This window comes from Caloenas nicobarica, chromosome 2 (genome assembly GCF_036013445.1).
Source record: "Caloenas nicobarica isolate bCalNic1 chromosome 2, bCalNic1.hap1, whole genome shotgun sequence".
NCBI classification, from domain to species: domain Eukaryota; kingdom Metazoa; phylum Chordata; class Aves; order Columbiformes; family Columbidae; genus Caloenas; species Caloenas nicobarica.
The window spans coordinates 100713464-100725908 of record NC_088246.1 but is presented as its reverse complement, the minus strand read 5'-3'; the positions used below and the strand labels follow the sequence as shown (position 1 = coordinate 100725908).

Here is a 12445-nt window from a genome sequence, read left to right as displayed (position 1 = left end):
AATTTTTGGGGTGCTATTTATGTACCAAAGAATGCAGTTGTTGATGCTACCAAGTAATCTAATTTGCTTCTGAGAAAGGCAGCCACATATCTGGTGTCCCTGGCTTTGAAGCTGTCCAGAGGTTCAGAAGACCTCTGGTGGATAAAGCTTCTGTGTCCAAGAGCATTCAAGACAGTGAAAACCTGTCCCGTGTATTTTAAGCACATGGAAAATCCGTGTTTTAAGTGTGTGGAAAGACAGAAAAGAACAGTCCATTAGAAATGTGAGGTACAATGATTTTGTAAGAGTTATGTATACCTTCAATGTAATGACACAAATTTAAATTAGTCGAAGATGATGCCTTGGACACAGGCACAGCGGCAGTCAGGGTGATCAGTGTTACTTGGTGGATGTCACACTAATTCTGTACATCCAATAAATGAGTTAGAAAGATATGACTAATTAGGAGTCTGCTCCAAATTTGTTGTAAATCTTTTGATGAATATCAAGGCTCCTCTACACATAAGACAGAAGCATTCACTAACTATTTTCTCAGATAAACTATTTCTCATTTTAATGTTTATTTATTAACCTCTTAGCATATCAGAAGAAATATCAGAATTCTTCTCTGTAACTGTATTTCATCACTAAAGAAGACTTGGGGTTTCCACATTATCTTACTGTAGGAAATGCATGAAAATTAAAATCTCTGGAGCTAAGGGCAAAATTAAAGAGCTAACCATATAACATCATTCATTAGTGACACAAAGTGATGTTTTACATACCAGAATAACAAGGTCCTCTTGATACCACTCTTATCTCTTTCTGATGCTTGCAAGCAGCTCTCCTGAGGAAGCATTCATTTTGGTAAGTGTCTCCATTTGATCCACAAACAGGAATATAGTTTGTGTCACACTGAAAAAGAAATTATAAAATAACTCAGTCATAGAAAACCATGTGATTAATCTCAACTGCATATTAATACATAGGAAGATAGTTGTGTAAATATGATTACTAGCAGTAACTCATAACCCTGTTCGCTAAAGAAATACTTAAAATATGTTAGTTTCTCAATATCACTATATGTATTCCTTCCAGATCACTGAAATGATAGTCCAACTCCATATGGGCTGAACACAGGAATTCAGTAGGAAAGACTAAAAGAACAAAATAACTATAGTGGGACTCATTAATGGCTAGAGGGAATATGACAAGCATCTAGAAGTATTTGAAGGATAAACACAGAGAAAGGAGAGAACTTCTTGAAGATAATAAAAGAATGTTATTACTTGGCACGGTGGGATGAAACAGAGCAAAGGAAAATTTTAGGTGAACAGTGCTTAAGGGGAGACTTGATAATGTTTTGATCATAGAGGGATCTTTCAGGGGAGGTGGAAAACAATCACTGCCCCCCATTAAATTCATGAGCATCATGAGTCTGATTTAGTTGGTCAACAACTATAATAATGCTTTTGTATTACTATACTGAAAAATGTTGTGCTCAAAGTTAGTACATTTAATAAAAAGAAAGGAAAGAAAATTTATCATTTGGAGTGGCTTTAGCAGGAGCAGCCTCTATTTTGCTATTTTCTTACATTCTAAGCAAGATGGATTATATACCCCTTGTGTGTGTAATGTGTATTAAAATGCTGGAAAATACACTGAGACAGCCAATCCACCTAACACCTGCAAGTGCTGCATCGCTCCCTGAGGAACTGGAGATCCAAACCCCATTTCACTGTGTGGAGCTCTGGTTGGGGCTGCAATGGTATCTGTAATTACAAACACTTTTTGCATCTTTAAAAACCTAAGGCAAAGAAAACCCACAAACAACAAAAAGCAATGAAGAAAGACACAGACTAGCCACCAAAATTCTCAGCCATGTAGAGTGTGCGATTAAACTGGTATAGTTCAACCAGTGACTGTTCACATAGAAATGGCAGCATTAGTTAAGCTAAACTGCCCCAAAATGACAAGAGTTTCTTCTCCAAATTCCAAACAAGTGTCTGCCACAACAGTTTCTTTGTGCTTTGGCATACGCAAACCTCAAAATGCTCAATTTTTAAAACATAATTTTGAAGAGAATTATCCTTTCTCCTTTGTCATCCTGCCACAGATGACCAACTTGAGCTAAGCATACACAAACAGAAATAAATCATGCTGCCAGCTCTGAAAATTATTTCTAACAGTTTTGTAATACTTTCCCATAGTAAGTAGCTCCCAGACATTCAACCACAACCATCAGTCCTGTCATATCTCACACTGAACACTCACTTCTAGGGAATAATTAAACGGGCAACTCTTGGAATGAACAATACTTTCCAATAGATAAATCTCTGTTCTCTCTTAAAGTTGCTGTGTTATTTTAAAGTTGCAGGTTTCTGTCTTGAGGATAGAAAATAAAAGGCAAAGTGATTCCTTTTTTATAGTTTGGTAAGACTTTAGCGATTTGGTACAGCGCAGCCAAAAGCTCTCATGTAGATGTCCCTTAGGAATAGAGTGGTTTTCTTGTGAGGAAATCCTCTAACAGCTTGAATGACCAAAAGGACAAAAAGAGCATCTCTCCATGGATGGGATCTGCTTTGTGCAGCAGCCCATGGGAAAATCCATCTGGGCTTCATCCAATGCTCTGTGATTGCGGAGCGCCCAGCATCTGAAAGGATATAAGGTTTACTCCCTATCTATATTCCTTTTCGTGTCATGTCTTATTAAAGCAGTTATCTTATTAAACCATTCATTATTGAGCTTTTCTTACTGAGATCGAAAAAGAGCCCTGTGCCAGCTCTCTCTCACCTCCCCATGCCAGTCCATAACTCACTAGGTAGTGATCACTTTTTAATTTAGGTTTTGTAAAACATCATCCAAATGACAGCAAAAGACCTTTACAAAAGTTTGGTGAACATGTGTGATCTCCCACCTCCATTATAATAAAAAGGAAGTTATCCTTTTTCCTGACTAGGCCTGCAGAAACTCAGGATATCTTTAAGGTCACTGCAAGCAGAGCACAACTGAATCCTTCAGCACCTCTCCTACGGTCTAATTCGTAAATTTGATTCTGGGGAAACAAACTTAGGTGTCTTGCTTTATGTCAGATGACTTGGTAAGAGAGGGAAAGCCTACAAGGTGTTCAGAGAGGTCGTGGCCTGCGGAACTCTTGCTGCCATGACATTATAGCTCTTTCAGTGACAACACGGAAATTTGTCAGCCAGTCATCTCCAAAGGGGATCCTTGGAGGAAAAACTACAACCAACTAATATTGAAAGTTTTAGAAAACTAAACAGCTAAGAAATGATGCCAGGTCAGGAGTGGTGGCAGATAAAGAGGAGGAGGAGGGAGCAGTGATGCCTGGAAGGGAACTGAAATCTCTGTGCATTTTCCTGAATCTGAGGGGTGGTTTAATCTGAGGGATGGTTTGTGCCAGCCTTGGCTTTAGTTCAAGGGTGGCTGTGAACAGCTGTACCCCTCTGTGGTGGTGATAGTTGCAGCTGAATAATTAAGGTTGAGAGTTACAGGAAGAATTCAACCTGTTATATCTGAAAAATACACCACCTTCTCCTCACCCGTAGAATTCTTTCCTTAGTGTATAGGATTATTTTTTCAAGAAGTACAGGTGAGCTTACAATTAGCCTAAAAATAATATTGATTTTAAAACCAGATTCTTCAAAACGAAGTATCAGCTTATCACATGGGCCAGTTCCTTTTTTAGTCCTCATGACCTGGATATTAGGAAGTCACAAAATTTACTATCTACAGAAAATAAATTACACTTTTGCTTAGCTTAGGGTTGAATTTCTTTTCCTTTTTAAAATCATTACTGAGTTTTGATTTTATCATTTTTCATAAATAAAAGTTAGAGCTAGAGTGAAGGCTGATGACTAAACCTCCTAAGAATTTTTTCTCCTTTTAAAAAGCAGTCAGATCCCATTTTTCTTATGGGATGTAAGCTGCAGGATGCCTTCAGCACAGGTACTCACCTGAACGACACCACATCAAAAGCCAGCTCTGAAACACTGGAAACCAAAACCAGTATATGATCATACACACACTGTTGCTATTCTGGTTCCCCTTGATTTATTATTTATTGGAAACAGAACACAAGATTATTTTAAAACACTGAAGGATAGCCCACTCCAGGGCCAGTTGATAACACTGCCATCTCTTGCAGTTTTACCTGGAGTCTCATAATATTTGATACATTTGCCGTAGCTATAAATCGTGAAAAGAAAGAACTTCAGTATTCTTTTATCTAAAAAGTGAGGGGTAGGAGGGGAGGAAGGATTGCCATGATAGTTATCAAAAATGTAAACTAAAGGCTCAAAAACCAATGAAGCAAATTGAACTTGCTATTTACTACGTTTTAAAAGTTCAGAGGATTTTTTAAAATCAAACTTCCATACTTTTTTTTTCCTGAGGGGGACTAATTCACAATTTTCATTCATAAACTTCATGATCACTGGTGATCCTGTTATTATCTGATATTCAAAATACCTTAAGATCTTCCAGTGGCTAATGTACCACATTTAGCCACCAGCAGAGCGAGGAAGAATCCTCTAAATCAGGGGTGTCAAACACATTTTTACATTTTCATAGGAGTAGTCACATTCATACAGTCCTAAAATTATATTCGGCCCTTTGAAGACAACCGCGAGGCTGATGTGGCCCCCGGTGAAAATAAGCTTGACACCCCTGCTCTATATACTGGGCATTAGAGTAAGCAATCCATAATAAATACCGCATTTAAAGTATAAAGGTTCATCTAGTATGTGTGACAAAGCTTGGACACCCTGCTCTGGGTCACCTCCCCTCCCATCTCGGGTCTCAGGGCAGGATGAAGCAAGGTGGGGATGCAAAGTGGGTGTCATTCGGCGCTCCCCACTTTGGCTCGTGCCGGTCACAGGTAGGGTTCCTAACACACATGGTGGCCCTTCATTCTTCCCCACGCCGCTCTGTGCTGCCAGCTGACTTACCAAAACTGTGATTTGGTAAGCAAACGTGATGCCACGCTCTCCACTTGCTCCCTGAGCACACCCTGGTGAAGTTCAGTCACGTACCATCCCAATCAGTGCCATGAAGGAGCCTACGGTTACACTATATAAGCCTGTTGATGAGCAAAACTTTTGAAGTGATGATGCTATAAATACTTCAATAGACCTGAAAGACTGGTCAGAAATAGCAAACAAAAAGGTGAGCAGCCCTTACCTGGAACTGACACACACACTTCACGCCATCGCCCTCTTCCTTGCACACTCCTCTGTATTTACATGACGATTCATCACACACTCTTACGTCGGATTCCCTTACATTTAACTCTGTGAACAAAATAGAAAAAGGAGACAGAAAAGAAATTGTAAGATGAGTAATTTTTGGGACTGCCTTGTTCTGAAACCCACCAAGCCCCCCAGCTGCCTTACTCCCCTACAGAAATTAAAGGAAAAAAGCCAGAGCTTTATCCAGATTGCCTTGTGTCGGCTCCATCATGCTCCCCAGCGGCAGGTCCTGCTCCTCAGAGGCAGCTTTGTCTGGTTGGCACAGCAGCTGTAGCTAAATGTCGCTTCACCACGCAAACAGATACAGAGCAGGCACGTGTTTGCATTGCCCAAATTCCCTTCCATGACCCCCTCTGCTGGGGATGCTCCCAGTACAAAACCTTTCTTCGCGGAAGTTGCACCTAGTAGCAGTCAGGACAGTTACATAAGACATAGCCCGTGTTTCCCACCTGCTACCTCTTTTTGCCTTACCACAAAGGTCCTGAAGAAGAAAAAAAGCTAAAACATCAGAATTTCTCTGCCCAGTTTTCCAGTCTCTGGCTTGCCTACACTCTTAACCTTCTAAAAATAAACCTAAGTGTGTTTAAACTATTATAATCTGTTCGCATTGTAGCAGTTGGAGTAATGAACCAGAGCCTTCTGTCTTAGCTGCTGCATAGAAATACAGAGCACAAATGCAGCTCCTGCCTCAGTAAGCTTGTATTTGACTTGAACTATATATAAAGAGAGAGCAAAAGAGGTTATTGGTGGGATAATGGAAGTGGTCAGGGTTAGCCTAAATGTGACCTTGCCAGGCTGTGTGGGAACGGTGCTGTTACTATCGATTGCAATTAAAAGGTGAAAATAACACCAAGGGCTCCGGAAAAATCCCCTGCCATTGTTTAAGGCTGCCCTGATATCAGAGGATATAATTCAAAGCTGTCTGTACTTCGTCTTGAGCCAGAAACCTCTAGGACACTATAGCAATACGGAAGAAATTCATTGATAGTGCTGTGATTTAAAATAATGACAGTGACTTTTAATAAGCAAGGCCTACGCAGATAACTGGGTTAAAGAAAGCACTGAATGCCAGCTATTCAGAGATGGGGAAAGGTAGGTCAAAAGCAGAAGAAAATAATGCTTGCTGCCACTTACAGTCTTAAATAGGCAGTCACCCTCCTGCTCACAGCAATGTCAGCACTTTGGTATGACAGTGACAAACACCCTGGAAAACTGCTCCTGGGGATTTACGCAACATTATACACCCACGCACATAGTTTATATAAATATACAAGTATATAATAATTTATGTAATAAATTATACTATGTGTCATATGCTTCTGTATTTAATATAGTATAATTATGTATTTTTTCATAGCACTAAAGTTACAGGATTACAGCCCAATGGAAGGTCCAGTTATAATCCAAACATTTTGTCAACTGTGAGAAAAAAATTGAAAAAAATATTGGCTTTTTTGGGTTTTTTTTCCCCTATATATCCATTATTCCTGAAGGCATAAATGAGGAGGGCAATGTGTGTAACAACGGGCAGTTAGGTATCCTGGTTGCCATCACAACCCTGTGCATGTGTTCTCTAATGTTGTTCTTAATGTCGCCATTTATCAAACGCGAGTGCAGTGTTGAAGGGACCAAGTTAATGTGACAGAACATCGTAGCTTTTCAATTTAGTGTGTTCATAACTTGCTCCTGAAGGAAATGTGCCTTTCTTTCTCCTCATGAAGATCTGTTCCATGAAGATGAACAAACTATCAAGATTAATTAAGGAGAAATGATTGTCATATCTGAAAGACGGATCCACCTTTAGGTGATACCACATTTGAGAAAAAGCAATTTATGAAAGTGAGTAACCAGATAGACAAATTACAGCATGAGCAGCTTTCAAAATCCTCTTTTCATCATCTCAGGAAAATAAAGAGATGCAGGTCCCCATTTCTCAACACTCATCTGAGCTCTCTGGACTCGGTGCTTTGCAGCATCCTACCCAGTACCCCAAATCAGCAGAAGAAACCCCTTGGTAGCTGCAACTTGTGCTTGAAATCCTGAGGGTCTACACGATGTCCAAGCACCCAAGCGGTGTTGGGCAGACCTTCCCTTGACCTCTGTGTCCTCTTCTGTGAAGAGGACACACGACTGCCCAGGAAGGCGCATCCTCACCACGGTGGGGGGCGAGGGACCTCACTTTTCTGTGTGGGAGGAGAAGGATGCCAGGGGTGTCCTACTAGTCCCCAGCTAAGCGGTTCAGCATCAAGGCTGAACCAGAGATGTACTTGTTCCTAACATAGCTATTGCTCTGGCTGCAAAACCAGTGAGAAAGATTTCAGAACAAAACTATAGCAGGAGAAGTGAAGATGGGGCTGGGGAGTGGGGCATCAGCTCTTGTGAGCTCCCCTCACCTCAAGAAAAAAAGACTTCATTTTAAAAAAAAAAGCCACGGGAAGAATTAAGATAACAGAAAGCACACAGTTCTAAGGGTTACTTAATTTTAGGATTTGACTGCCTTTCCACATAAATGAATAAATACTGATGATAAGCTTTTTTGCATGAGATGAACGCTGAGCAGAGAAGGTCATTCAGTGACCTGGGGCCAACCTGATTTTCCAAAACCGTATGAAAGAAAAGATACCCTGGTGACTGGCACTTGAACGTGACAGAGGAACTTTATTCCATGACAGGATGTCACCTGATCCCTCCTTCCATTCAGTGGCTAATTCCAGCAGCTGCAAAATCAAGCCTCCGACATGTGCGTGATTACATCTGATGGAATCACAAGTACCAGGGAGTGCGGGGGCCATAACGACTTTGACATCTACAGCATTCAGTTCAGAAATGAATAGATGAGGATGGAGGTTAATAGAGCGATGTGAAGAGGAACCATAAATGTCTCACATGTGTGAAATATGCTCCTTCTTCAGTGGATTCCCCACAGAGAGAATTAAAATGGAGCTTTTGCAATTACTTCCAGAAGAACAGAATCATTATCATCATATGTGAGAACAGACCCACGAAAAGAGTAAGAACATGTAGCAAATGGTTTAGGGTAATTTCTTACATGTTTCTTTAATGACTATCGCAACTAATTTCCTAGACTTTTAGCAGATACAAATAAGAGAAAGCCTCAGTGTGATTCATTACATACAGCAAGAAGATGGTAAGTAGTAATTCATCAACTCCCAGGAGAAAATATAATTAGTGCAATTAAATCAGGCTTCCAAATTTATGATAGAATTAATCTCCAAAGACCTGAAATGAGGTATCAAAAATGATTTGCTGGTATCTGTTCAGCCAATAAACTTCCTAGTGGTGTGAGGACTGACCAGCACAGAGCAACCTGCAGGAATTTGGCAGCAAAGACCCACATCAAGGTCTTTTGGGTTTTTTTCCCCTCTTTTGAAATGAATTCACCTTGTGACAATCTGATTCATCACTAAAAATGGGGAAAGCCTTCTCCATTTTGATGCCTTTTCAGAAAGTAGAACTTTTCAGAAATTAGTACTTCAGAGAACTTGACGTACAGCTTGATAGAAGTAGCTAGAGATTGGCTTTTTGCCTGTGACCTCAAAACGCATTGCTCTGAGGCGTGAACCTCTTGGTGTAGCTAAATTACTTGTGTCAAAATGCTGAACCTGAAGATGAAATCGAATTTGTAGGCTTAAGAACATCAAACATGTTGCTTCCATGTGGATACCTCGAGAATAAAATGAAATCTAAGATGGGCAAACCTGGTAACTTCGTAAGCAATTTATTTTTTCAAAACTCATGTTTCTCTTCAGGTTGGCAATAGTACATAGCAATGTTGAATGGATGTAAGGAACCAAAAAACACCCTTCCCATGTGGAAGTGAGCAGGTGGGTTTAGTAGCAGTGCTGTCAGATTTGGCCCTCTTGAAAATTTTAGCTGTGCTTGGGAACAACCATCTCTGCCTGCCTGCCTGTTTTCTGTTTCCTATGGGAAACAGATCCACCCCCAAACAGGGGATCTGCTGGGACCCCGTTACCTCCTTTTCTTCTTGACATATGGGTTTGGTACAAGAAGGGGAGCAGCTTGCACCATTCTCACTAGAAGGGAAGAGCAAAGCAGTGCGGGGCACCTCACTCCTTCTTTTCTGTCCCACAAATTGTTTGTTCTTTCTGAAGTCAAGGGTGTGCTACTCTACAAGGTTAAAAGAACCCCCAAAATTGTAAGAACAGCTATAGTGGGTCAACATTGTCTTGAGAAAGGGCTCAGAGGAGCAATTATGTTGTATAAGGGTTATGTTAGAGCCCACAAGGTATACTGGAGGTAGTGGCATTACGACTGGGTGAGCTCTTAGGACCACAAAAGAGAGTCAAAATCCAATGCGCAGAAAACCTATAACCTACTTGATTTTGGGAGTCAGACTTATGACTTTCACTTGGCTTTGGCAAACCATTCTGGTTTTGGCAAATTATTTTGGAATGACTGGAGAGCTTAATGGGGAAAGAAAAAAAATCTTTCCATTAAGGATTATAAAGCTGAGCTGCTCACATGACAAGTACAGTAATAGCCTGTGTCTTAAATCTAAACCTTGAATAAAACTTCACCTGCCAGTCACACCCTTTGCCCCACAGCAAAGATGATACCCAGAGACAGTTGCTCCCAAGCACAGCCTGCCCACTTGAACCGTGAAGGTGAGTTTGAGTGACATCACAGCTAACTAAAATAACTGCAAAACAGATTCTCCAGGGAATATTTTGGATACCCTGGGACAAATCTGCTCATGTCCAGCTGCCACCTCAGAACAAAACAGCACAGCTCTCCTGTAGGTCCTGTCAGTCCCATGCAGATATACAAGCATCCCAGCTGGTACTAGCTTAAGTTACTTTAGATTGTCATCACATAGAGTGACTTTGACATTGGTTCAGACACTTAGCTCACATGTACACATCTACACATAAACATTTAGCACCTTAATCCACAAGCTTGCCCCCATCCCACTGCTCTTTCAAAGTGCACCCAGTACAGCCATTCCTGCCGTAAGTCATGCAAATGCTTACAGAGCCATTACACAAAAGCTGTGGACAGGAGGCATAATTTTGGGAGTCCCTGTGTGTGATCTAGTTGTTCTGACACTGGCAAAGTGCTGGCATACATGTTTGGAGTGAGGCAGCATAGGTTATTCCCCATTTCAGCTACTGGGTACAAATCTCACAGATAAATGCAAGTTACAGCCATGTACAATGGAACTTGTTTCTACCTATTTTATTGCAGGTCTTCAGCTTCCCACTGGTTCCTACTACACTTACTACACCAGTTTCCCCCCTTAACCAATCTTTCTTTACAGTTCATCCACTACATTTTCTCTGTCCCCTTCAAAACACCAGAGCAACATTCCAGAAACAGGGCACTTCTGCTTTCCAAGTTGAAATAAGAAGTTTAAGGGGAAAAAAATCTCTGAAGTAGGGGGGTCCATTTGCAGAGCCGTTGAAGAAGCAATGACCAAGCACTGGTGGAGAAGGAGCATTCCCCTTACTAGCATCATGCTACCCCAACAGTGAGAATAGCTAAGAATAGTCTTTTTCCTGGAGACTTCGTGGCTTAAGATAGTGAAACCATATGTTGGACTTCTAATTTGTACAACAGAAATGTGAAACAGGGACACGGATGCAGACACATGCACGTCTTAGTTCTTTGCAGGAGATAGAAAGCAAAGGTTGTTAGCATGGTGGACACAGAAGGATACTTTTATCTTCTACCAGCTTCAGTGTGCCACATCCAGCAGCGCTAACCCGACATCTCTTACACAACTTCTGTGCTTTGTTTCTCTAGCAAAAAGCAAACTTAGGAGCCAAACTCTCCTAACATATGCCAAATACTGAAGGTGAAGTGTTGTTCCACCTGCTTTGTGCCTGTGTGAAGATGGTTTATTTTAAAACAAGCCAGCATGTGCTGTTCAGACATGTACCTTTACACTAACAGTTCCGAGGGAAACGAAGCCCCCAGGCTTTGCATCAATCTCTTTGACACCTGCCACCGATGCCATTTGAATAAAAACACCTAGTATTTACTCCTGCTTTTTCTTCATCTCATGTTCACGAAGTGTTTCATTGAAACCAAGCTCATCCTAGCAGAGATTGAGTGAGCAGGCACTGCTACCTGTCCCTTGGTGGAGGAGGATCCCTGGCTTTAGCGCTGCAACCAAAGGAGCGAGTGCTGCTTCTCACTACATTGGTTAGCGTTATAGTGCCATCAGAGACTATGACCTTCCTAACAAGTATGGATCATTGACAAAACGTGAAAATACCATTTATTTGGTAATTAATAAAGCGTCTCCATTAGGTTATCCATATCTTTTTGCTGTTCCCATCCATTTCAGCAGTTGTAGATTACAAAAATCATTATAATTTGCATCGTAGAGTTTACATCTGTTGAATTTTCTCAGAATTTCTTCTCAGAAGTTGTCTGAGGTTATGGGGGAGGAATAAGAGAGCAGACAAAACCCTCAGCCAAAGTTAGTAATTACTTGTCCAAATAAGTAACACTTATGTCAAACAAGTCAAAGCAAGACAGAATGGACCACACTCTCTTGTTCATAGAAAAAAGTATATTTTTCAGAAAAGAAAACAGAAAATAAGACAAACTCTACTGGGAAATGATTCAGAGATGAGGAGGATGCCATTCAGAGATGAGGAGGATGCCATTCAGAAACTGCACGTGATGGCTGTTGTCACTGATTTGAGATGACATTTTAGCAAGAAACAACTTATAAGAAATTAAGAAGGTGGAGAGTGTAGACAACAGAAAGATAAAAATGAGGAAAAGAGCTCTTTCAAAAAGCAGTCAGAGAACAAAAAGAGGAAAATTAAAATATGTAACACAGGACAATCTAAAACAAATACAAGTTTTAAATAACTGACAGATTTATTAACTGGAACTTATTTAAATGCCTTTTCTGTGTATCATTTTCTTTCACACTTGCATTAGAAGAAAACAATTCATTGGAACAGCCTACATGTTGTACACATTTACATGAAAAAAAAAATAAATTCATTTACCCTAAAAAAACCAGACGATCGTAGTCTAATGGAATTAAGACACTCCCAGACATTTTTTTAATTGGTCAAGTAATGGATGCCTTGGGTGGCTGTTTTCAAAACAATCTTAAGCCGTATTACAGGACTAGTAAAACCTGTTTTGTTGTGTCTTGATGCAATATTTAAGATTCAATTGTGCAGAAAAAGAAA

General features: G+C 40.5%; 1 protein-coding gene across 1 annotated transcript in view; it reads right to left on the bottom strand.

The window, feature by feature from the left end:
- Positions 1–12445, bottom strand: part of TMEFF1 (transmembrane protein with EGF like and two follistatin like domains 1) — a 126959-nt gene that overhangs the window by 49222 nt on the left and 65292 nt on the right. Inside the window, exons 2-3 of the mRNA XM_065629092.1 lie at positions 5179–5288; positions 765–894 (exon numbers count right to left, since the gene is read on the bottom strand). Coding sequence (XP_065485164.1) covers positions 765–894; positions 5179–5288 — 240 coding nt within the window. The remainder of the gene's footprint in view (positions 1–764; positions 895–5178; positions 5289–12445) is intronic.